The sequence below is a fragment of the Mustela erminea genome, chromosome 6 (assembly GCF_009829155.1).
Source record: "Mustela erminea isolate mMusErm1 chromosome 6, mMusErm1.Pri, whole genome shotgun sequence".
NCBI classification, from domain to species: domain Eukaryota; kingdom Metazoa; phylum Chordata; class Mammalia; order Carnivora; family Mustelidae; genus Mustela; species Mustela erminea.
Genome location: NC_045619.1, coordinates 36,549,244 through 36,575,734, shown reverse-complemented (window position 1 = coordinate 36,575,734; position 26,491 = coordinate 36,549,244). Strand labels below are relative to the sequence as shown.

Here is a 26,491-nt window from a genome sequence, read left to right as displayed (position 1 = left end):
ATATACTAAACAGTCTATAAATATTTCTAAAGACTGCTGTTGCTAACTATTAGGCTTTTATGGACTTAGTTCAAGAGGTATATATGGAATAGCATTCAGTTCATTATTTACCTATAGTCCAAAACACACATTTTGTTGTTGTTTAACTTTTTTTCCTTGATTAATCACTAGTTGAAATAGCCAAGTGGGCTTGTACATACAAAAGGAAGTTAAAAGTCTCCCCAGAATATCCATGTAATTGCCTTATCCTCTACATTATAATTCATGAAATGTACTAAGAATTTCTAAAAAATTTTTAAGAGTTCTTTTTAAACTTTTCACAAGAGTTTTCTTGTTAGACCTAAATTTTAGAAATCAGTATTTTACTTTTTTAAAAAAGATCATTAATGTAAATTTGAATTTTTTAAAATAATAATAATTTGAAAATGACAACAGCAACAAATACCATTTACTGAGTACTTACTAGGCACAATGCTAAGAACTTTAAAAAAATGTACTCACAATACATATCTAAAAGTTGATAAAAACTTATTTTTAAAGGCATTAGAGCATATTTAGGTGTGTGGGCTTTAGTCTCAAACTCCTGGTATATTGCCTATCAACCTGGTGGTTCCTTAGGAATATAGAAGAGGAAAGAGCCTTTATCATAATAATGTTCCTGTGCATTTTTGTGATGTTTTTCAATTTCCCAAGTGCTTACTCATGTTTACAGTCAATCTTACAAGTTGAGTATTATCCCAAACTTGCATGAGAACATGATACACAGCAGAAGTTTAACAGTGCATTCTAGCTCCCTTAATTAATTGCAGAGTCACTGACTTCTGGCTTAGTGCCCTTTCCACTAGACCTGTAAAATGCATGCCTAAGATAATATACTTTAAGGATGTGCTCTTTTTGCTCCCTCCCATTTAAGATGCATTAAAGTGTTAAGTTGATTTATCACTTGTGAAGGAAAGAAAGCAAACTCTGAGCCACATCCAGTTTATTCTTGAAATAGTCAGACACACAGTGCGGGGGAGATGTTGATTCCATTCCCGCTTACCCCGCTCCATCTTTACCAGGGTGGATAGTCCTAGTTATTCTAGGAATGCACATTTGAAGATACTTCATAACTCTCTTCCCTTTTTCTTAGGAAATAGCTGTAAAGCTCTTATTTACTCAGGATAACTTGGGAATGATGATTTAGTCTATCCTGTTTGTATTTCTGTATGCATTTCTGTGTGATCTCTTATTTAAATGCATTTCTTGGGGTTTTGGAGTTTTGGGGTTTTTTTTTTTTTGGTTTTTTATTTGGACATCTTCAACCAGTTTTTAATGACAGTATAAATATACATTTATTTCTGAATTATCTTGATGCTGTTTATGTAATTTTTTCTCAAATTTTATGTAGGGAATGAAAAGCTTTAATATTTTTTAAAGATTTTATTTATTTATATGACAGAGAGAGAAAGGTCACAAGTAGGCAGAGAGGCAGGCAGAGAGAGGGGGAAGCAGGCTCCCTGCTGAGCAGAGAGCCCAATGCAGGGCTCCATCCCAGGACCCTGAGATCATGACCTGAGCGGAAGGCAGAGGCTTAAAGCACTGAGCCACCCAGGTGCCCTGGAAAGCTTTATTTTTAAGAGGTTTTTTGTTTTTTTGGTTTTTGTTTTGGTTTTTGTTTTTAGAGAGAAAGAAAGAGTGGACGGAAGGGGAGGGGGGAGAAAGAATCCTTAAGCAGGTTCCCCACTGAGCATGGAGCTGGACAAGGGACTCAATCCCAGGACCCTGAGATCATGACCTGAGCCGAAGTCAAGAGTCACCCCTTAAAGACTGAGCCACCAAGGCACACCATATTTTTTTTTTTTTTAATTTTTTTTGAAGACTTTATTTATTTATTTGAGAGAGAGACAGTGAGAGAGAGCATGAGCGAGGAGAAGGTCAGAGGGAGAAGCAGACTCCCCATGGAGCTGGGAGCCCGATGTGGGACTCGATCCCGGGACTCCAGGATCATGACCTGAGCTGAAGGCAGTCGTCCAACCAACTGAGCCACCCAGGCGCCCGGCACACCATATTTTTAAGAGGTTTTTTTCCCCAAATGAAGTGCATAATAAAACTAATGATACCTCATCCCTGCTCAAGTGTCCAAGAGGCAAAAGAGCATCATGGCTTGGTACAGGGACATCTGAGCTAGGCTTCTTCAGTTCAAATAGCAGCTTGACTATTTTTAGACTTGCATATAATATTTACATAAAATTAAACTTCCTATTTATTAGATAGCTAACCATATAAAAATTAAGAACTTTGTAAGCCATTTATAATACTGATGCTAATATTTTACTTCATGTAATGTTGTATTTCCCAGAATGCCTTAAATATCAATAGAATAATAGGTGTTAATGTATGAAAAGAGATTTCAGCATTTTTGTGAGAAAACTGAAGGGATTTGGGGAAAGTGAGGAACAGATAGATTTTTGGTACTACAAAAAAGAATTACTTAAGATGAAAAAATGCCAAATGAAAAGTATATCCAGAGATGGGAAATTTAGAATGAAATGTTTTGGAGCAGTCTTCCAGAAAAAAAACTTTAGAAATTAGTTTGTCTTAAGTCAATGAGTGGTATTTAGAAAGAAATTTTATATAAGAAGTGTATCTTTTGAAGGATATAAATTTTATAGTGGGCACTCAAGTATGTGTGTATATCTGCTGTCAGGGTGTTATGTTAGGAGCTGAATTGGAGACTGTGGTATTTCTAACCCCATTTATGACTAGAATCACCCTCTCCCCACTATTCCCACCATCCATAAAGGATATACCATGTGTTCTTTCCAAGTGTCCTATCAAGATCCTGCAAGTCAGACTTTGCCCAGTGACTTAAGAAGGCAGTGCCATTAGGTGACGAGCGGAGAAATAATAAGTTAACTCTCAACTCCCAACTTGTGTTTTTTTGTAGTTTCAGCACTAGGGGCCCACAGTGTAGGAACTTGAGGTAAGGTGAGTGGAGAGGCAGTAGGGTTTCTGATTTTATTTTGTGCTTAACTCCATTGGAATCCAAGCAGATAAAAATAACAGTTTTGTGCACTGAAGGAGACTAGAACTTAAAAAAGGATAACTCAGAAAATATATACTGACCTCTGTCTTTAAAACTTTACGAGTCGGGGCAACTGGGTGGCTCAGTGGATTAAAGCCTCTGCCTTCGGCTCAGGTCATGATCTCAGGTGCTAGGATCGAGCCCCACATCTGGCTCTCTGCTCAGCAGGGAGCCTGCTTCCTCCTCTCTCTCTGCCTGCCTCTCTGCCTACTTGCGATCTCTGTCTGTCAAATAAATAAATAAAATCTTTAAAAAAAAAAACAAAACTTTAGGAGTCACTGCACAGTATGGAGTTTTCACCTTATTAGTCTTATCAGAACCATTCAATATTGTTGACCTCCCTCTATTCTGGCTCATTTTTCTTTTCTTTTCTTTTCTGTTTTCTTACCTTTTCTTTCTTTCTTTCTTTCTTTTTTTTTTTTTCATTAGTAACTTGGCATGGAACCAGAGTTCTTGCTGATCTTGATATTTCTTTTTTTTTTTTTTAATTTTACTATGTTATGTTAGTCACCATACAGTATTTGATATTTTATATTGGATTTACTTATACTGTCAATATTAGGAGGTCTGTGGGGATGTGGTTGGAGTTTGGGTAACTTTTGTAGTTTTTTAGTTTGATTACCACTTCCATTTTTTCAGTGAAGTGTTTTATGTTATGTATAATACCTTTTTTTTTAACCTCTGCTTCTTCAGAAATACCATCATTCACTGGAACCTTTCTCTTCCGCCATACTCTCTTCCCTTTGGAAAACCTTCATGGACACCTGATCCTAACCTTTCCAAAGATGCCCTTTCAAACTCTAGAGTAGCCAGTGCTATGACCTTTCAGACCTCAGACATATTTTTAGAATGTCCTTAGTTAGAATAGTACCTTCTCTTTCAGGTGTGAATTCTAAGTGATACTATCTCTCTTCTACCGCCATTAGGACAAATCCATGTTCTCTTCTCTTGTGCACTTATGCTCCCTGACTGCTCTCTTACAGGCTCCAGAAATGATTTGGTGATCCTGAATGTTTATTTCCACATTTTATTTTTTTTAATTTTTTATTAATATATAATATATTATTTGCCCCAAGGGTACAGGTCTGTAAAGGCTTATACATTTCACAGCACTCACCATAGCATATACCCTCCGCAATGTCCATAATTCCACCACCCTGTCCCTATCCCTCTCACTCCCAGCAACCCTCAGTTTGTTTTGTGAGATTAAGAGCGTCTCATGGTTTGTCTCCCTCCCGATCCCATCTTGTTTCCTTTTTTCCTTTCCAACCCCCCAAAACCCTCTGCCCTGCCTCTCAAATGCCTCATATCAGAGAGATCATATGATAATTTTCTTTCTCTGACTGACTTATTTCACTGAGCATAATACCCTCTAGTTCCACCCACGTTGTTGCAAATTGGAAGATTTCATTTCTTTTGATGGTTACATAGTATTCCATCGTATTTCCACATTTCAAATTGAACGGCACTCCATTTGAGCCATTAGCTCATTTTTCTTTAATTTTGCTTTTTCTTCCTCATTCACTGCCATTTCTCTTATAGTTTCCTCTATTTTCCTGCAGAATCACTTCCTCAGTGAGTATTAGTCTCAGGGTTTTAATGTAACTTAGAAAAATTTTTAAAGTATCCTCTGTTTTGCAACAACGTCAGGTTTCTAACATTCACTTATGATCCTGATTCTCTAGTATTGATTCGATTTATGTTTTTTGTTTCTCGTGCTCATATGTATTTACATTTTTTTCAGCTGCCTACTGAATCTCTCTTCTTTCGAGCCGTCCTTCAGGATATTATTAAAGAATGCTATGGCATCACCAAATGGTATGAAAATTTTAATAAGAGTAACTGTGTTGTCTTGTAAGTGAAGTGACTTTTAGCCCAGGTGAATTTATTCAGGGTCTCTATTACTGGTAGAAGAAGCTTTGAATCTGAGCATAATGTCTGTAGTAATAAAGAAGTATGCAGCAACTGTATCTTAGGTTAATCATTATTAAAGTGGGGACTCTAATGATTCCTTTTTGTTCTGAAAAGTTGGTGTCATGATAAAGTAGTCTGTGTCTATTGTAATTTAGAATTTTAGAAGCACTGAAATGTTATATGTAAGTAATTCATTGTATAGACAAAGAGTCAGGGATGGGAGAATTTTTCCATAATACATTGGTTCAGTAACTGTTATACTCAAGCTTACATTTGCAATTCTGGCAAATTTCAACAATATGCTCTTGCTAATTACAATTTTAGGATTCTGATAACCATTTGGTTGCAATAGGATTACTCTTCAAGTTAAAATAGGACAATTTGGGGGCACCTGGGTGGTTCAGTCGTTAAGCATGTGCCTTTGGCTCAGGTCATGATCCCAGGGTCCTGGGATTGAGCCCCACATCGGGCTCCCTGCTCGGTGGGAAGCCTTCTTCTCCCTCTCCCTCTGCTGCTCCTCTTGCTTGTGTTCCCTCTCTCGCTGTGTCTCTCTCTGTCAAATAAATAAAATCTTTAAAACATAAAATAAAATAAAATAAAATAAAATAAAATAAAATAAAATAAAATAGGACAATTTTAAGGTTCTCGAAAACAAATTCGTACCTATTAACAGAGATAGAAACTACTTTTAGATTAGTTATTATTTCTCTGTAAGAGAGAAAATAACCTTTTTTTACTGATAGAAATTGTGACATATAAATACATACATACATTAGTTTAAACTATCATTTCTATGTAGATAACTCCCAGAACTGATTACAGACTCCATGTCCTTTCCCATGTTTACCAATCTTCAGAATTGTCTACAAGTGAATTTCTTATGCTTTCCTGCGAAGTAGTTCTTTCTCTGGAGTTCACCACAAGATACCAGCCTGCTTGAAAAAAGTCACATAATTTTGCAAATTTATGTCCACTCAAATATTGACTGTCTGCCTCTTTTGAGACCTCAAATCTCTTTATAATTTTTTTATTCTCCTAATGACAACTTAAAATTGTCTCCATTCTTTTGTGAATCTTTCTTCTCACTTGAAAATTGAACACCCTCCAGCCCTCCATGTTCCTGCCTTCTTTTACTACTCAGAAGATAGAAAATATGTATTATAAGACTTCTTTCATTCCAGAGCCTGACTGACCTTTCAGTCACATTTGACCATTTGATAATTGGTTTTTTTCCAAACGCTTGTCCTCCTTCTCTTCCATTAAGTTGCATTCTGAGTTTCTTTTTCCTGCTGTGCACAGTCTTCTATTTAATGAAAGATTCTTCCTCTTACTTGTCTCCTATGTATAGCTAGACATTCTCTAATATATATATATATTTATTATGTTATGTTAGTCTATCATTACAGTCCATCATTAGTTTTATGTAGTGTTCCGTGATTCGTTGTTTGTGTATAACACCTAGTGCCCCATGCAATACATGCCCTCCTTATACCTATCACCAGGCTAACCTATCCCCCGACCCTTCTCCTCTCCAAAACCCTCAGTTTGTTTCTTGGAGTCCATAGCCTCTCATCATTCATCTCCCCTTCGGATTTCCCCCCTTCATTTCTCCCTTCCTTCTCCTAATGCCCACCATGCTATTTGTTATGTTCCACAAATAAGTGAAACTGAATGATAATTGACTTTCTCTGCTCCACTTATTTCACTTAGCATAATCTTCTCCAGTCCCATCCATGTTGATGCAAAAGTTGGGTATTCATCCTTTCTGATGGCTGAGTAATATTCCATTGTATATATGGACCACATCTTCTTTATCCATTCATGTATTGAAAGGCATCTTGGCTCTTTCCAAAGTTTGGCTGTTGTGGCCATTGCTGTTATAAACATTGGGGTACTGCCTATGCTCTCCTCTAGGATTTTGATAGATTCCTGTCTCACACTGAGGTCTTTCATCCATTTTGAGTTTATCTTTGTGTATGGTGTAAGAGAATGGTCAAGTTTCATTCTTTTATACATTGCTATCCAATTTTCCCAGCACCATTTATTGAAAAGACTGTCTTTTTTCCATTAGATATTTTTTCCTGTTTTGTCAAAGATAATTTGACCATGGAGTTGGGGGTCCATATCTCAGCTCTCTATTCTGTTCCATTGGTTTATGTGTCTGTTTTTGTGCCACTACCATGCTGTCTTGGTGGTCACAGCTTTGTAATATAGCTTGAAATCAGACAACATGATGCCCCCAGCTTTGTTTTTCCTTTTCCACATTTCCTTGGTGATTCAGGGTCTTTTCTGTTTCCATACAAATGTTAAGATTGTTCTAGCACTTTGAAAAATGCTATTGGTATTTTGATCATGTTGGCATTGAAAGTGTAGATTGCTCTGAGCAGCATTGACATTTTAACAATGTTTATTCTTCTGATCCATGAGCATGGAATGTTTTTCCATCTTTTTGTGTCTTCTTCAGTCTCTTTAATGAGCATTCTGTAGTTCCTATAGTATAGTTCATATAGTTTCTTTGGTTTATTTCAAGGTATCTTACATTTTTGGTGCTGTTAGAAATGGAATCGATTCTCTAATTGCTCTTTGTACAGTTACATTTTTAACTTCTAAGAAATCAACTGATTTCTTACATTGATTGTATCCTGCCACATTACTGAATTGCTGTATGAGTTCTAGTAATTTAGGGGTGAAGTCTTTTGGGTTTTCCACATAAAGTATCATGTTATCTGTGAAGAGACAGAGTTTGACTTCTTTGCCAATCTGAATACCTTTTATTTCATTTTGTTGTCTGATTGCTGTTGCTAGGACCTCTAGTACTATGTTGAATAATAGTGGCGAGAGTGGGCACCCTTGTCATGTTCCTGATCTTAAGAGAAAAAGCTCTCAGCTTTACCCCATTGAGAACAATATTTGCTGTGGGTTTTTCATAAAACTTTTATGAAGTTGAGGAATGTTTCCTCTATCTCTGTACTCTGAATAGTTTTAATCAGGAAAGGATGCTGTATTTTGTTAGATGTTTCTTCTGTATCAATTGAGAGGACCATGTGGTTCTCGTCTCTTCTTTTATTTATGTGTTTTATCACATTGATTGATTTGCAAATGTTGAACCACTTTTGCATCCCAGGGATAAATCCCACCTAGTCTGGTGGATAATCCTTTTAATGTACTGTTGGATCCTATCATCTAGGATTTTGTTGATAATCTTGGCATCCATATTCATCAAGGATATTCGTCTAAAATTCTCCTTTTTGATGGGGTCTTTTCCTGGTTTGGAGATCAAGGTAATGCTGGCCTCACAGAGTGAGTCTGGAAATTTTCTTTCTGTTTCTATTTTTTTAAACAGTTTCAGGAGAATAGATATTATTTCTTCTACAAATGTTTGGTAGAATTCCCCAGGGAATCCATCAAGTCCTGGATTCTTGTCTTTTGGTAGATTTTTGATCACTGCTTCAATCTTGCTACTGGTTATTGGTCTATTCAGGTTGTTCATTTCTTCCTGTGTCAGTCTTGGTAGTTTATAGGTTTCTGGGACTGCATCCATTTCTTCCAGGTTGCTTAATTTATTGGCATATAGCAGTTGATAATAATTTCTAATAATTGTTTTTATTTTCTTGGTGTTAGTCATGATCTCTCCCCCTTTTATTCATAATTTTATTAATTTGGGTCCTTTCTGTTTTCTTTTGGATAAGCCTGGCCAGTGGTTTATTGATCTTATTAATTCTTTCAAAGAACCAGCTTCTAGTCTTCTTGATGTGTTCTACTGTTTTCCAGTTTCTAATTCATTGATCTCTGCTCTAATCTTAATTATTTCCCTTCTTGGGTATGGGTTAGGCTTAATTTGTTGTTGATTCTCCAAATCTTTAAGATGTAATGATAGTTTGTTTATTCGGGATTTTTCTGGTTTTTTGAGTGAGGCTTGGGTGGCTATGTATTTCCCCCTTAGGACCACCTTTGCTGTATCCCATAGGTTTGGACTGATGTGTCTTTGTTCTCATTGGTTTCCATTAAGTTATTCTTGATTTCCTGGTTAACCCAAAAATTCTTGAGCAGAATGGTCTTTAGCTTCCAAGTGTTTGAATTTCTTCCAAACTTTTTCTTGTGATTGAGTTCCAGTTTCAAAGCATTGTGGTCTGAGAATATACAGGGAATAATCTGTCTTTTGTTATACCTTGAGACCTGATATGTGACCCAGTATGTGGTCTGTTCTAGAGAAAGTTCCATGTGTGCTTGAATATTCTGCACACAAGGAACTTTGGGTGGAATATTCTGTATACATCTGTGAGGTCCATCTGGTCAAGTGTGTCATTCAAAGCTTTTGTTTCTTTGTTGATTTTCTGCCTAGATGATCTGTCTGTTGCTGAGAGTCATGTGTTGAGGTCTCCTACAATTAACATATTATTATCAGTATGTCTCTTTATTTTGGTTAACAGTTGGCTTATGTTGTTGGCTGCTCCCATGTTGGGGGCATAGATATTTACAATTGTTAGATCTTCTTGTTGGATAGACCCTTTAAGAATGGTATAGTATTCTTCTATATCTCTAACTATAGTCTTTAGTTTAAAATCTAATGTCTGTTGTAAGAATTGCTACCCCAGGTTTCTTTTGAGGTCTGTTGGCATGAAAGATGGTTCTCCATCCCTTCACTTTAAGTCTGGATGTATCTTTAGCTTCAAAATGAGTCTCTTGTAGACAGCACATAAATGGGTCCTGTCTTTATCCAGTCTGCAACCCTCTGCCATTTTATGGGAGCATTTAGGCCTCTCACATTGAGAGTGATTATTGAAAGATACGATTTTATTGTCATTATGTTGCCTGTGAAGCCTTTGTTTCTATAGATTACGTTCTCTAATATTTTTATACTCAGTGCCTGTCTCTTAATATTTCCTCTTTCTCTTACGAGTTTCCCTCACAACTGATATCTTTTTTTTTTTTTTAAGATTTTATTTATTTATTTGACAGAGAGATCACAAGTAGGCAGAGAGGCAGGCGGCCGAGGGGGTGGGGAGCAGGCTCCCCGCCAAGCAGAGAGCCCGAAGCAGGGTTCGATCTCAGGACCCTGAGATCATGACCCGAGCCAAAGACAGAAGCCCAACGCACTGAGCCACCCAGGCGCCCCCACAACTGATATATTGAATAAAGTATACATTCTTACCACTTTACTTAAGTACCTTACCAATACATCAGATTCAGCGTATCTGAAAGTGAACTCCCCACCATTTCTAGTCCTCTTTCTTTCTTATCTTGACTTCTTTTGTTAAACCTAGGAATGCCATGACCATTATCAAGCTTTGTAAATCTCTGTTATATTTAATTTTATTCTTCCATCATCGGACCAAATAGTCTCATTACTTGCCAAGACTTACACGTTGTTATTCTTTCAATCTGGCAACTAATTTTTTATATGACAGACAGCCTGTTAGGTTCTAGATCCATAGGATCTTTTTCCACAGAGAAGTATTTTGTATTCTAGTCAGGATAGCATGTGCAAAAGACAAAGACAGTGATAGAAATCCACTTCCAGTAATGACAGACTAGATCATTAGAATCCATCCTGAGAAAAGTAAAAAACATTGAAGGGGTGTGTGTGTGTGTGTGTATTTGTTTTTAATTGGTTTGAGAACATCAAAGACCAATCAAGAGAGTTAAGAATTACAGGGCAGGGAGTGATTTCACCAAGATTGCAACACAGGTTGTTCCTCACTTTGTTCCCCCTCATGAGAACAACTAGCAGCTCTTAAAAAATATGACACCACTGAAAAAATCCTGGAACATGCGGCTGAGGCCAAAGCACCTCCCTGTACCTCAGAGACCAAGAGAGACTCATCAGAAGGGCAAGAGAAGCAGCTACATGCTGACTACATTGCTTCTCCCCTCAAGCCAGTGTAGCCAGCATATGGAGAGTTCTCCCCTGAGCCTCTCGTTCCTCCAGTAGGAAAAGAACCCAGGGGCACAGCCACCCGACCAGCATTGGGGGTTACTTTGTGAAAGCCCATATTCTAATCTTGCCCCACAGTTATTGCAGGGAAGTCTGTGCGGGCTTAACCCCTGATAATTTTACTGAGATGGAGAAGGAGGAAAGGGGTTGCAATAGTCAGCACATGGATATTGGCGGACCAGGTTCATACCTGTAGTGCCCAAGTAATAATCCCAATTGGTGGATTTGCTCATCTGCAGAACCAAGTCAGGGGCTCACTCTGACCAGGAAACTCAGTGGGATACATGCACCTCTGACTGATTCATATCCTTGGATGAGAAGTTTTGCCATCTGTAGAGCCTGGTTTGCCCCTTTGAGAGTATCTTTTAGTGCCATCTGACCATAAGTGTTGGTGATAACATCTGGAAGCTCAGTGGCACTCCAGCCAGGAGACAGGCTGGCAGAGCTGATTAACCCCAGAGCAAATCCAGTACCAAGTATGAAGGATTGATTTATTAGGCACAGACAGGAAGATTAATTTGGCCAAGGGTTAAGGTAGCTTTCAGTCCCTCCCAGCTGGAGAACCTATTCGGGAAGAGTAGAATATTGGAAAATTTGGAGAGTAGTTTGGAGTAGCCTCTTCCCTCTTGCCTAGTTAAGGGAGTTGACAGATAACATCACTGTGGAATGTGTCTTTTTGACCCATCTGAACAAAAGGGCTGGCAGCAGCTCCAGGAAGGTGTGCGGTCTAGCAATGCTTGAGTCTAGAGAAAGGCAAAGCCAGTAGTTTACAAAGCAAAGCAAGTGGCCCTCTTCAGCTAGGGAACTTGGGGTGTGGATTGGCTTGAGTTAAGACAGCAAAGAGCTTTCCCAACTTTAGAGAACACTGAATGGTAACCACTAAACCCCAGGGAACTCCAGAGCTCTCCCAACTTTAAAGTTGCTTCTCCCACTGCACCTGGACAAGGAATCTAATTCATAGACCCACTCGTTGCTGAATACAGCCTTCAGCTTGTCCAACCAGGAAACACACAGAAAGCCACATAGCCCATTCAACAGCCCTACTTCTTGAGGCACTTGAACAGAGATTACTGCCCATGTCATCCTTTAGCTGCAGAATCAAACCAGTAACATCACCTGACTAGGGAATTCAGTGCACACTCTGGCCTGATTTGGGCCCCCAAACAATGGGCTATATAGGCCCTGGGTCTTATCCTGCTTCCCTGCCATGGCAAGGAAGTTAATGATAGCCCCATATACTACAAACCATCTATTTAGCATGACTAGAGAATCCAGGCAACCATGGAGTCCATTCCATAGCCTCATACAGTAGAGAACCAAGCCAACATTTCTATCCAACTATTCTCAAGCAGAGGCATACTCCCCATCCTCAGAGCTTGAATAGTTGCCTCACCCCAAAATAGACCATAATAGCAGTCCGTGCTACCTGTGGATGTTACCAGTAGACAAACCCAGAAAGCCAAATTGAGCTGAGTAATAAATGGTCTCTATCAAAGAAAATCTGTGAAGTGAAAGAGGAGCCCAATTACTCCAGTGCTCAAATACCAATATAAAGAATCAAGGGTCATGAAAAATCAGATAAATATACCACCAAAGGAAACTAGTAAAGTTCCAGTAAGTGATCTTAAATGGAGATCTAGCAAAAAAGAATTCAGAGTAATCCTCTTAAGGAAATCTAGTGAATTACAAGAAAACACAAACAAATAAAAGCAAATTCAGAATACAGTGCATGAACAAAATGAGAATTTTGACAAGGAAAAATCAGCCATTAAAAAAAAAATTCTAGAGTTGAAAAGTACAGAAGACCCTTAAACAACATGGGTTTGAACTTCACAGATTCACTTACATACAGATTTTTTTTGATAATACAGTATAGTACTATAAACATATTTTCCTTATGACTTTCTTAACATTTTTTTCTCTAGCTTTATTGTAAGAATATGGTACACAATACATATAAAATATGTATTGATCGACTGTTTATAAGTACGGCTTCAGTCAATAGTAGACTATTAGTAGTTATGTTTTAGGGGAATCAAAAGTTATACATGGATTTTCAACTACATGGAAGTTCAATATCCTTAACCCATGGCATTCAAGGGTCTACCGTATGATAATTGAATGGAAGAATTTCATAGAGAGTTTCAATAGTAGACTTGTTCATACAGAAGGAAGAATCAGTGACCTAGAGGATAAGGCATTAAAAATTACCCAGTCAGAGAAGCAAAAAGTGAAAAGAATGAAGAAACCTTATGGCAAAATGGGACACATTGAAAAGAAACAGTGTTAGTATTGTAAGTATTCCAGATCAGAAACAAAGGGACAGAAAGTATATTTAAGGCAACAATGGCTGAAAACTTCTCAAACCTGGAGAGAGAAAAGGACATCCTGATCCCTAAGATCCAAGGGAATTCATATAGATTGAACCCAGGTGGCAGTACAAGACATAATTAAGTTGTCAGAAGTCAAAGACAAAGAATTTTAAGAGCAATAAGAGAAGAGAGGGGTTATATACAAGTTACAGCCTCTGATAAGAATGTTGGCAGATTTCTCAGCAGAAACTTTCCAGGCTAAAAGAATGGAATGATGTATGGAAAATATTGAAAAAAAGAAAAGAATTGTGAAACAAGAATTCTATACCTAGAAAAGCTGTTCATCAGAAACAAAGAAGGGATCAAGTCTTTTCTGAACAAACAAAACTGAAGGAGCTCTTTACCACTAGACTTGCCTCATAAGGAATGCTAAATAAGAGTTCTTTGAATGGAAGTATAGGAATATTAAATCATAAAAATATAGTATAAACCATTGATAATGATAAATATTATATATTATATAGTTATATATATATAATATAGTTATATTCTGCAATATAGTAATAAAGGTGCATAGTTCACTTAAAACTCCAGTTTAAAAGTTTAAAAACTGGGCGCCTGGGTGGCTCAGTGGATTAAGCCGCTGCCTTCAGCTCAGGTCATGATCTCAGGGTCCTGGGATCGAGTCCCGCATCGGGCTCTCTGCTCAGCAGGGAGCCTGCTTCCCTCTCTCTCTCTCTGCCTGCCTCTCTGTCTACTGTGATCTCTCTGTCAAATAAATAAATAAAATCTTAAAAAAAATAAAAAATAAAAAAAATAAAAGTTTAAAAACTAACCACAACTACTATAATAATGTTATTAGTTACACAACATAAAACGATTTAAATTGTAACAAAAGGAAAATGTATGTTGGGGAGAAGAAATGAAAGTGTAAAGTTTGTGATTTCTATTGAAACTAATTTGTTACCAATTTAAAATAGGGTGTTATAAGTTTAAGAGGTGTGTCATGGTAACCACAAGGAAGAATCCTGTAATAATTGCATAAAAGAACACAATGAAGAATTCAAAGCATACAGATACCAAAAGACATCAAAATAAAAGACAGCAGGAGAAAAAACAAGGAACAAAACAACCATAAAATGTCTACAAAACAACCATAATATGTTAACAAAATGTCAGTGGTAATTACCTGTCAATAATTACTTTAGAGTGAACATGAGTGAAATTCTCCAATTGAATGAAAAATGGGTTAAATTCTCCAGTTGAAAAATATAGAGTAGTTGACTCTATTAAAAAAACAAAAATAAGCCAAGATCCAACAAAACGTTGCCTATAATAGATTCACTTTCACCTTAAAATACCCATAAACTGAGTGAAGAGATGAAAAGATAATTCAAGCAAATAGTAATCAAAAGAAAGCAGAGGTAGCCATACTTACAACAGACAAAATAGACTTTAAAATAAAAATTGTAAAAATAGACACCCTCATTGTCACTTATATAATGATAAAAGATCTAACAGTTGTAAATCTTTTAAACCAAAAAGATTTAACAGTTGTAAATATTTATGTGCCCAATATTGGAGCACGTAAATATATAAAGCCAAAATTAACAGAGCTAAAAGGAAAAATGAATAGTAATACCAGAATAGTTGGAAACTTTTAATGTCCCACTCTCAATACTGGCTACATCATTCAGACAGAGAAGCAATAAGAAAACAGAAGATTTGAACATTCTAGACCAAATGGACTTAACAGACGTGTATAGAACATTCTGTTCATCAATAGCAAAATACACATACTTTTCAAGTGCACATGAACATCTTCTCGAGTAGATCATATGTTAGGCCACAAAACAAGACTTAGAAAATTCAAGAAGATTGAAATCATACCAACTGTATACTCTGACCCCAATGGCATAAAATTAAAAATCTGAAAATTAAAAACTGGAAAGTTCACAAATACATGAAAATTAGTAAAAAAGAAGATATTAAAATGTTTCTTGAAACAAATAAAAATGGGAATACATCACATACCAGATCTTACGGGATACAGAAAAAACAGTCTAAAAGGAAAGTTCTTAGCAATAAATGCCTACATTAAGCAGCAAGAAAGAAGGGGGGAGGGAGAAGAAGAAAAAAAAAAACAACAAGAAAGATCCCAAACACCCTAACTCTGTGACTTAAGGAACTATAAAAAGAACAAATTGAGCCCAACGTTATAAGAAAAGTCGTAAACATTAGAAACTAATGAACTAGAGAATAGAAAAAGAATAAAAGAGATTACCCAAACTGAGAGTTGGTTCTTTGAAAAGGTAAGCAAAATTGACAAACCAGTTTTTTGAGGGGGAGATTGAGAGAACATGAGCAGGAAGTTGGGGAGGTAGAAGGAGAGAGAGAATCTTAAATAGGTTCCATGCACAGGGCAGATCAGGGCTTAATCTCATGACCCTGAAATCATTACCTGAGCCAAAATCAAGAGTCAGACACTTAACTGAGCCACCTTCACACCCCCAAAATTGACAAACCTTTAACTAGAGTAACCAAGGAAAAAAGAGAAAGGACCCAAATCAGTAAAAATTATAAATGAAAAAGGAGGCATTACAACTGATTCAAAGATCAAAAGAGACTACTATGACAACTATATGCCAACAACTGGACAACTTGGAAAATGGAAAAGGTCTTACAAACACACAATTTATGAAGACTGAATCAGGAAGAAATACAAAGTCTGAATGGACTAATTACCAGTAAGAAGATTGAATCAGTAATTGGAACCTCTCAATAAAGAAAGCCCCAGAACCAACTGTCTTCACTGATGATGTTTAAGAAACATTTATCTATTTATTTATTTATTTATTTTCAAAGATTTTATTTGTGTATGTATTTGAGAAAGAGAGCATATGCACAAGTGGACACACGTGTGTGTCAGGGGCAGGGCAGAGGGAGAGAGAGAATCCCAGGTAATTCCGTGTTGAGCACGGAGCTAGATGCAGGGTGTGATCCCACTACCCTGGAACCATCACCTGAGTCTAAACCAAGAGTCAGAAGTCTAACCAGCTGAGTCAACCAGGTGCCCCTTTCCTGAAACATTTAAAGAAGAATTAGCATCAGGTATTCTTAAACTTTTATAAAATATCCAAAAAGGGAGAATATTCCCAAACTTATTTTATGAACCTAGCATTATCCTGATAACAAAACCAGAAAAAAGACACTGTTGAAAAGAATCCTACTTACCAATATCCCTGATGAGTATAGGTATAAAAATTCTCAATAAAATACTACCAAACCAAATTCTGTAGCCATTCAAAGGACCAGTCACCATGATCAAGTGAGATTTATCCTCTGGATAGAAGCATAGCTCAAAATATGCAAATCAATCGATGTGATATATTAATAGAACAGAAGAGCCATTATCATTTAAATAGACACAGAAAACACATTTGACACAATTCAGCATCCAATTATGATAAAACTATCAACAAGTTCAGCATGGAAAGCATTTATTTCAGCATAACGAAAGCATTTATTTCAACATAATAAAGGCCATAGAGGGCAAACCCACAGCTAATATCATACTCAGTGGTGAAAGGTAGAAAGCTTTTCTGCTAACATCAGGAATAAAAAAACGATGCCCACTCTCACCATTCCTGTTCAACATGGTAATGGAAGTACTAGTTAGAGCAGTCAAGCAAGAAAAAGATGGAAAAGGAATCAGAATTGGGAAGGAAAAAGTAAAATTGTCTCTATTTGCAGGTGACATTTTATGTATAAAAAATCCTAATGATTCAGTGAAAGAAACTGAATTCAATAAAGTTGCAGAATACAAATTAACATACAAAAATCAGTAGTGTTTCTCAACCCTAACAGTAAATTTTCTAAAAAAGAATTAAAGAAACTTAGGGAAATGCAAATACAGCAACAGCAAAAAACAACAAAATAGTTAGGAATAAATTTAACCAAGAGGGTGAAAGATCTCTACTCTGAAAACTACAAAACACGGATGAAAGAAGTCAAGATGACAAGTCAAGTCAAGACACAAATAAATGAAAAGCTATCCATTGTCCATAGATTGGAAGAATAGTGTGAAAATGTAAATACTACCAAAAGCCATTTAGAGTCAGTGCATCCCCTATCAAGATCCCAATGACTTAAAAATAAAAAAGAAAGAAAGAAAGAAAGAAAAAAAAAAAACCTCCTAAAATTTATGTGGAACCACAAAAGACTCTGAGTAGCCAGAGAATTCCTGAGAAAGAATAACAAAGCAGGAGAGATCATACTACCTAATTTCAAGCTGTATTCATCACAGCAGGATGGTACTGGCATAAAAACAGACCAACAGACCAATAGACCAATGGAACAGATTTGAGAGCCCAGAAATAAACAGAAGCATATATAGTCAATTAATATTTCACAAAGGAGCCAGGAATACCCAATGGAGAAAAGACAGTCTCTTCAGTAAATTGTGCTGGGATAACTGGGATATTCACACGTAAAAGAATGAAACTGGACCCATATCTTAAACCACTCACAAAAATTAACTCAAAATGGCTTAAAGACGTAAATGTAAAACCTGAAACCATGAAAGTCCTGTAACAAAACATAGGAATAAAGGTCCTTGACATGGGTGTTGATGATGATTTTTTTAGTTATGACACCTAAAGTACAAACAACAAAATTAAAAAAAAATGAGCAAATGAGACTACATCAAACTAAAAAAACTTCTGCACAGCAAAATAAACCATCTACAAAGTGAAAAAAAAAAAAAAAGCAACCTACGGAATGGGAAAATATATGTGTAAACTATATATCTGTTACATAAAGAACCCATACAACTTGATGACAGCAATAACAATTTTTTTAAGATCTATTCATATATTTATTTATTTGACAGAGAGATCACGAAGAGGCAGAGAGGCAGGCAGAGGGGGCAGTGGCGGGGGGGAGGCAGGCTCCCTGCTGAGCAGAGAACCCTGTGTGGGGCTCAATCCCAGGACCCTGAGATCATGACCTGAGCCAAAGGCAGAGGCTTAACCCACTGAGCCACACAGGTGCCCCAGCAATAACAAAATTCTTAATGGACAAAGGGCCTGAATAGACATTTCTCCAAAGGTAGATGAAAGACCAACAAGTACATGGAAAGATGTTTAACATCACTAGTCATTAGGGAAATGGAAATTAAAACCACAATGAGATTGGGGTGCCTGAGGTGGCTCAGTCAGTTAAATGTCCGACTTGGTTTGGGCTCAGTTCATGATGTCAGGGTTGTGAGATCAAGCTCTGCGTCAGCTCCATGCACAGTGCGGAGTCTCCTTGAGTTTCTCTCTCTCCTCCTCTTTATCCCCTTCCCTTGCTCGCTCGCTCTCTCTCAAATAAATAAATCTTTACTAAAGAAAGCCACAAAGAGATCCCCTCACACCTGTTAGAATGGCCATCATTAAAAAGATAAGAGATAGCATGTTGGTGTGGATACAGAGAAAAGGAAATCCTTGTGCACTGTGGTGGAATTATGAATTGGTACAACCACTGTTGAAAACAATATAGAGAATCCTCAAAAATTCAAAAATAAAACTACCAAATGATTCAGTATTTTCACCTTCGATAATATATCGGAAATAAATGAATATACTAACTCAAAAAGATATCTGCACCCCCCATGTTCATTGCATCATTATTTACCATAGCTAAGATATAAACAATCTAAGTGTGCTTCGATGGATGAAAGCATAATGGAATGTTACTCAGCCATTATAAAATGAGGAAATCTTACCATATGCAACAACATGAGTGAACCTTGAGGGCATTATGCTAAGTGAAATAAGACAGGAAAGGACAAGTATTGTATGATCTCACTCATATGTGGCATCTCAAAACAAAAACAAATATAAAGAGAAAACCCTGAATTCATAGAAAGACATATCGTTACCAGGGGCAGAGGATAGGGGGATGGGGAGTTGGAGAGAGGTGACTGTAAGGTACAAACTTTAGGTTATAAGATAAATAAGTACAACACAATGACTATGGGTAACACTGCTATATGATATATAGAAATGTTGTTAAGAAAGTAAATCCTAAGAGTTCTCATCCTAAGAAAATTTTTTTCCTTTTTTTAAATGTTCCTATATGAGAAGATGTATGTTATAGCTGAACCTTTGTGGTAATTTTTTCATAATATATATAAATCAAACCATCATGCTATACACCTTAAACTTGTATGTTAATTATTTCCCAATAAAACTAAGAAAAAAATATAAGTTCTGTGTTTATGTAGGTACTTGAATTTCACCATGTATCTTATGAAATTTATTCGTACTTGAAGTGAATCCTTTTCTGGGACACTTGGAAAACAATCAGGCCTCTGTATATTGTTAAGTCAAAATTAGATGTTAAAATACTTCTTATTAGTGGAAAACAACAACAACAACAAACTACAGGGCAAATACCTTGAAGAAGATTGGAATCAAGAGAGATAAGCTCAGCTTCTAGGGCTGCATTTCCCCAGAAGCATCTGCCAATTCTTGAAAAGGTAGCTGTCTGTCTTAACAGTTAACAAAGTAGACAGAGAAGGTGAGCACAACTTTCAGTAGAGTAATGGTTAAAAGTTAAAGTTCATGGCCTGCCCTAGGAGGAGGACTCCATATGCCAGGCACACCACTCATATCTAGAGTTAGGTCCACAGTATGAGTAAAGATGAGATATAAATAAAACTGCTCTAAAATGCTCTAAAGCCCCACTTGGAATTATCTGAAGCTGTGATTAAAGTATTTCAGAGTACTACTTTCTCTAGCTATCTACTATTGGCAAACCTGCTCTGGACAAAAATAATATAAATCTAGGCCAGTATCACTATAGTTTGCTATATATAGCATTTGGCAAGCAACCCAAAATAACCAGCCATATGATGAAATAGGACATGACCAAAAACCAAGGTAAACTACATGCAATATAGTTTGGACTCATTAGAGTTCAGAGAAAAGCTTAAAATAACAACTTGAGAAACTTCCATTTTGGGAAAATGGATTAGATACACAGTTTTCTGTTTTTCCTGGTAACTATAATTAGAAATCTAGAACTATCAATAAAACCTAAGAAGACTCTGAAAGAATCTTGGAGAGAATAAGGCAAACTAGCTCAAGATCTTAGGACCCAAGAAACAGTATAGTGGGAGTTCCTGGGTTTTCTTTTTTTCTTTTTTAGTTATGTTTAATTAGCCACTGTATAGTACATCATTAGTTTTTGATGTAGTGTTCAGTGATTCATTAGTTACACATAACACCCACTTCTTTTTGCCTTAAAAAAACTTTATATTGGAACTGAAGTAAACTGCAATCCAGAAATGCTATGGGCATATTAAAAACAAACAAACAAAAATGAACAAACAAATAAAGCCCTAGTAAAAAATCTCTTTCTAGCCAAAGGACCAGGAAAGAGGGAGGCACAGGCAAACCTTTGACAGGCCTACCATACTGCAGCCAGAAACCAAATAAAACATTTCTCACCCATGTCAACAAAGGCAAAATGGAGAGGCTAGACTCCCATTCCTGCCACACTATAATGAGGTTCCTGAACATCACTTGTGGAATGGTGTCAGAGAAGGCCAAGTAGGAAACTAGGATTTCCTCCCCACCAGGTGGTAACAAGCACCCCACCACAGTGCCACAATGTCAGAGACCATGTAGGAATTTGAACTTCCTGCCCACCCAGCAATAAAAAGGTGTTAACACTCTTTTCCCACTAGTGTGGCATCAGAGAAGGCCTAGTAGAGAGGATTTTCACCATTGCCCAGGAGCTACACAGGAGCTACACAGCCACCATCAGTGGAGAAGATGTGGGAAGCTGGAACTCCTAGCACTAATAAGGTGTCAGAAGAGGCTGGGTTATCTTGACACAAAACTTATGTATAAATGTTTACTGCAGCTTTATTCATAGCATTCCAAACTGAAAACAACCCAGATGCCCTTCAACAGGTAGATGCTTAAACAGCGCTAATCCATATCATGGAATACTATCCAGCGATAAAAAGGAATGTGCTATTAATATAACAACCTGGATGAAACTACAAAAAAATGTTTTGAAAAAAAGTCCAGTCTTGGGTGGTATATACTGTGTGATTCTGTTTAAATAACTCTCTTGAAGTGACGAAATTATAGAAATGGAGAAGAGGTTAGTTGTTTCTGGGGAAGAAGGAGTGAGGTGGAAGGGAATGGGGTGTGCTATAAAACAGCAACATGAGTGATCCTGGTGGTGATGGAAATGTTCCTAAACTTCACAGCATTGATGTCAGTATCCTGGTTGTGATACTGTATTATCATTTTGCAAGATGTTACCATTTTGAGACATTTCAGGAGACCAGATAAAGGGAATAACAGTCTCTTTGAATTCTCTTCTATAATTGCATGTGAATCTACAATTAAACATTTTTATTAAAAAACTACCTGAGGCACATGCACCTGAATGCTTATAGCAGCAGTGTCCATAATAGCCCAACTATGGAAAGAACCTAGATGTCTGTCAACAGATGAATGGTTAAAGAAGGTGTGGTGTATATATATACAATGGGACATTATGCAGCTATCAAAAAACCCTGAAATCTTGCCATTTGCAATGACGTGAATGGAACTAGAGGGTATTTTGCTAAGCAAAATAGTCAATCAAAGGAAGACAATTATATTGTCTTCTAATATGAGGAATTTGAGAAACAAAACAGAGGATCATAGGGGAAGGGAGGGAAAAATGAAACAAGATGAAACCCGAAAAGAAGAGAAACCATAAGAGACTCTTAGTCTCAGGAAACAAACTGAGGGTTGCCAGAGAGGAGGGGGTTGGGTGGGATGTGGTGCCTGGGTGTTGGATGTTGGGGAGGGTATGTGCTATAGTGAACACTGTGAATTGTGTAAGACTGACAAATCAAAGACCTGTATCCCTGAAACAAATAATACATTATATGTTAATTTAAAAAAAAAAAAAACTTTAAAAAAAACTACTTAAAATTTATGTTGAAATAAAAATATTTTGTCAGACGACCAAAACATGCAAAAAAAATACCCCAGGTGAAAATTCTGCAACTGAAAAATAAAATAATTGAAATTAAGAAATCTGTGGGTGGTATTAATAGCGTTATAGACACAGCTGAAGAAATGATCAGTAAACTGGAAGACAGGTCAGAAGAGAACATTCACAGTGAAGCATGAAGAAACAAAAAGATGGAGAATACAGTGAATAGCCTTCACAGGCATGTTAGTTGCAGTTTGAGAAAAAAGGAAAGAGCAAATAGGGCAGTAGTAATAGTAAGGATATTTCAATATTGGAAAAATATACATGAGTCCAAGAGATTTAAGAAGTACACTAATCCCTTGGGGCACCTGGATGGCTCAGTTGGTTAAGCGTCTGTCTTCCTTTGGCTGAGGTCAGGATCCCAGGGTCCTGGGATCAAGCCCCACATTGGGCTCCCTGCTCAGTGAGGAGTCTGCTTCTCTCACTCTCCCTCTGTGCGCTCGCGCTCTCTCTCTCTGTCTGTCAAATGAATAAAATCTTTTTAAAAAGAAGTACAGTAACCCTGTGGAGAAGTGAATAGAGATATGCAGTTAAACAGCAGGATATCAAAATCCAGAACACTGACAACACTAAGTGCTAGAAAGGATATGGAACAATAAGAACTTGCATTCAACCAGCAGGTGGGAATGCAAAATGAGAGCCACTTTGGAAGGGTTTGGTAGTTTCTTATAAAACTAAGCCTACACTTACCATATGATGCAGTAATCACACTCGTTATGTTTACCCAAAGGAGTTGAAAACATGTCCCCACAAAAATCTCTACATTGGTGTTTATAGCAACTTTATTCATAATTTCCCAAACTTGAATGCGACCAAGATATCCTTTAGTAGGAAAATAGATTAATTAACTGGGGTACATCTAGACAGTGTAACATTATTGTGTACACTGTTGTGTGTACAATGTAACATGGAAAGAAAAAAAAGAGGTATGAGGCCATGAAGACATGGAAGATACTTAAATATATATTGCTAAGTGAAAGAAACCAATCTGAGAAGGCGATATACTTTAGAATTCCAATCATATGACATTCTGGAAAGGGCAAAACTATGGAGAGAATAAAAATGTCAGGGCTCAGGGTAGGATGAAGGATGAACAAATGAAACACAGAGGATTTTTAGGGCAGTGAAAATCCATACCATAATGATGGATACATGTCATACATGTGTCAAGAAAGAGGCATGGGGGTACCTGACCAGATACCAGAGCTAATGGTTAACCAGCATGATCATTTAGTACTGGGAAAGTTAAATTCTTGATACAGTGAGGCCATCCTTAAAAATGAATATGCTTTGGGAACACAAGAGACTTTTTTTTTTGGATGTTACTAGTGGAGAGGGGATTCTTAAATAGATGGAGAAATATGTTCATGAATTTAAAAAAACTTAGTGTTATAAAAATGTCAGCACTTCACAAAGTGATTGCTAGATTGTTGCAATTCAGTATATCTAATGAATATCTCCAAAGTTTATTAGTGTGTGTATGCATGTTTATTTGTGTGTGTTATGGAATTTGTAAGTTGTTTCAGAATACACGTCAGAGAGCTAAATAGCAAGTAAAGCCAAGACATTACTGAATAAGAAAAACAAGATTGAGAAACTTGTCTTACCCAAATAACAGCATTTTTTTTTTTTTTTAACGATAGTGATTTAGATGATTGCCTTTTTGGCTAGCTGGTGGAGCTAATAGTGCAGAACAAACCCTTTGTTATATCATTTTTTATTATTAGAAGAAAGAGTAGTCATTAAATGGTGCTAGGACAGTAGTTACTTATACAGTTATATTAGTTTCTTTTGATGCTATAACATAGTTCCACAAAATTAGTGACTTAAAATCACATAAATTTATTATCTAGCCCCCTGGAGGTCAGAAGTCCAAAGTAAGTTTCACTGTGTGACAATCAGGTAACTTCAAGGCTGCATTTCTTCTGGAGGCTCTAAGGGATAATCCATTTCTTTACCTTTGACAGCTCTTAGAGGGAGCCTGCATACTTTGGCTCATGGTTCCTTCCTCAGTCTTCAAAGTGCAGAGCTTAGCATCTTTAAATCTTTCTGTAATTCTGACATTCTTTCTGTCTCCCTCTTCCACTTTAAAGGATCCTTGAAATTACCCTGTGTCACCAGGATAATCCAGGATTCTCTATCTTAAAGTCAGCAGATTAGAAAATTTAATTACATCTGCAACCTTAATTTCTCTTTTCATGTAATATATACATAGGTCCTGGGGAATGGAATGTGGACATCTTTGGTAGACTATGATTCTGCTCACTACACACACACAAAAAAATTAGAACTCTTACTTTACAATAAATCAATTCATAGTGAATTAAAATTTAACTATAAAAGGCAATTCTACAGTACTTTTAGAAGACAGTATTGAAGAATAGTTTTATGACCTTAAGATAGGGGAAGGAAGCAAATCTTGAAAGATTGAAAATTCAGTCACATTAATATATTTTTAAAGATTTTATTTATTTGAGAAAGAGTGTGCACACAAGAGAGAACACAAATGAAGGTGGGGCAAGAGACAAAGGGAAAGGGATAAGCCGACTCCCTGTTGACTCAATCCCAGGATGCTGGGATCATGACTGGAGCTGAAGGCAGATGCCTAACCAACTGAGCTTCCCAGGCACCCTTCAGTCACATTAATATTAAGAACTTCTGCTTTCAGGTGTCATAGAAAGAGTGGAAAGAAAAGTGACCACTGATAGAAACTATTTGCAAGTACTATAATTAGAAAAAGACTAATAGTTAAAACACATAAATAATTCCTGCAAATTTATGGAACATTAATTTATGTTAAAGAAAAATAGTGAAAAGACTTGATTAGTCCATTCATAAAGATGACACCAATGGGTACATAGGATAAGGTGCTCAATCTTATTTAGTAATCAGGATAATTTAAAATGAAACCACTAAAGGATGTTCTCTTAATAACCATGTGATATTTTGATTTGTAATAAGAAATATACATTTGGTCTTCATCCCTGTTCCTGGCACAGAACTCCTAAAACCCTTGTAAATTCATAAGTGATAAGGATACTTAGAGCATCTTTTGTTCTATGAAATAACTCTGAGTGAGCTTCTGGATGATTCTTGGTATGGGACTGGTCACCATAAAAGCCAATCCATGATTAGAAGCTTGAAGTCTTCAGACTTCCACCTCTTCCCCAGAAAGGGAAGAGGGACTGGAAATGGAATTAATAATTGACCATGCCTATGTGAGGAAACCTCCATAAGAATTCCAGTAGTGTAGGGTATAGAGAGCTCTTAGGTTGGTGAACATGACATCCACCTACAAGGAAAATTATGCTCTCAAATTCCATAGGAACAGGAGTACTTATGCTTGAAACTGTCCCAGATCTCGCCATATGCATCTCTTTCTCTGGCAGCCCATCTGTATTTTTTGTCATATGCTTTAGTAAAGTGGGAGATGTGAGTTTTATCTTGGGTTCTGTGAACTGTTCTAGGAAATAACTGAATCCAAGGGGGAGGGGAAACTCATGGGAACCCAAAGTTTGTAGCTAGGTTGGACAGACATTGTAAGTAACTTCACTAACTACTACTTGCAGTTGGCATCTGAAGTGGGAGGCAATATAGTAGGACTGAGTCCTTAATCTATGGGATCAGTGCTCTCTCTAGGTAGATAGTGCCAGAATTGATTTGAATTGTAGAATACCCAGCTGGTGCTGTGGAACTGCTTGGAAAACACACATGTCCAGTGTCAAAAGCATTGTGAGTGTGCTCTCACAGAAGCCAAGTGTTGAGAGAGTAAAGAAGAAAAACAAATGGATAATTTAGGTATTTTTAATTAAAACCATTAAGTAAGCAAAAATTTAGAAGATTGACATTATCAAATGATAGCAAGAATGTAGAGCAACTAGAATTGCTGGTGAGAGGGAAAAAAGTTTTTAGTCTTTTAGAAAACAAGTTAGCACTACCCAGTAAAGCTGAAAATGCATAGTTGCCTAGTTTTATCTACTAATGTTGAAAATACTGTCTCAGCAGTTCCATGTCTAAGTATATATCCTAGAAACTCTTGTACATGTGCTCCCAGAGACTTCTACAAGAATGATCAATAGCAATATTTATAAGAGCAAAAATCTAGGAACCTAAAGTTATTAATAAGAAAATGAATAAATTGTATTAGAATACTATGCCACAGTGAAAATAAATTAAGTACAACTACATGCATCAGTGTAGATGAATCATGTG

The 26,491-nt window shown here is 36.8% G+C and overlaps 1 protein-coding gene across 9 annotated transcripts in view; it reads left to right on the top strand.

Moving 5' to 3' along the window:
- The window catches only part of METTL25 (methyltransferase like 25), a 143,796-nt gene that overhangs the window by 72,285 nt on the left and 45,020 nt on the right, over positions 1-26,491 (top strand). For all 9 annotated transcript variants that reach the window (XR_004286733.1, XR_004286734.1, XM_032346883.1 and 6 more), the window contains exon 8: positions 4,812-4,885. Coding sequence is in view for 7 of the 9 variants with exons in the window: in XM_032346883.1 (XP_032202774.1) it covers positions 4,812-4,885 (74 nt within the window). In the remaining 2 variants the exon portion in view is untranslated. The remainder of the gene's footprint in view (positions 1-4,811; positions 4,886-26,491) is intronic.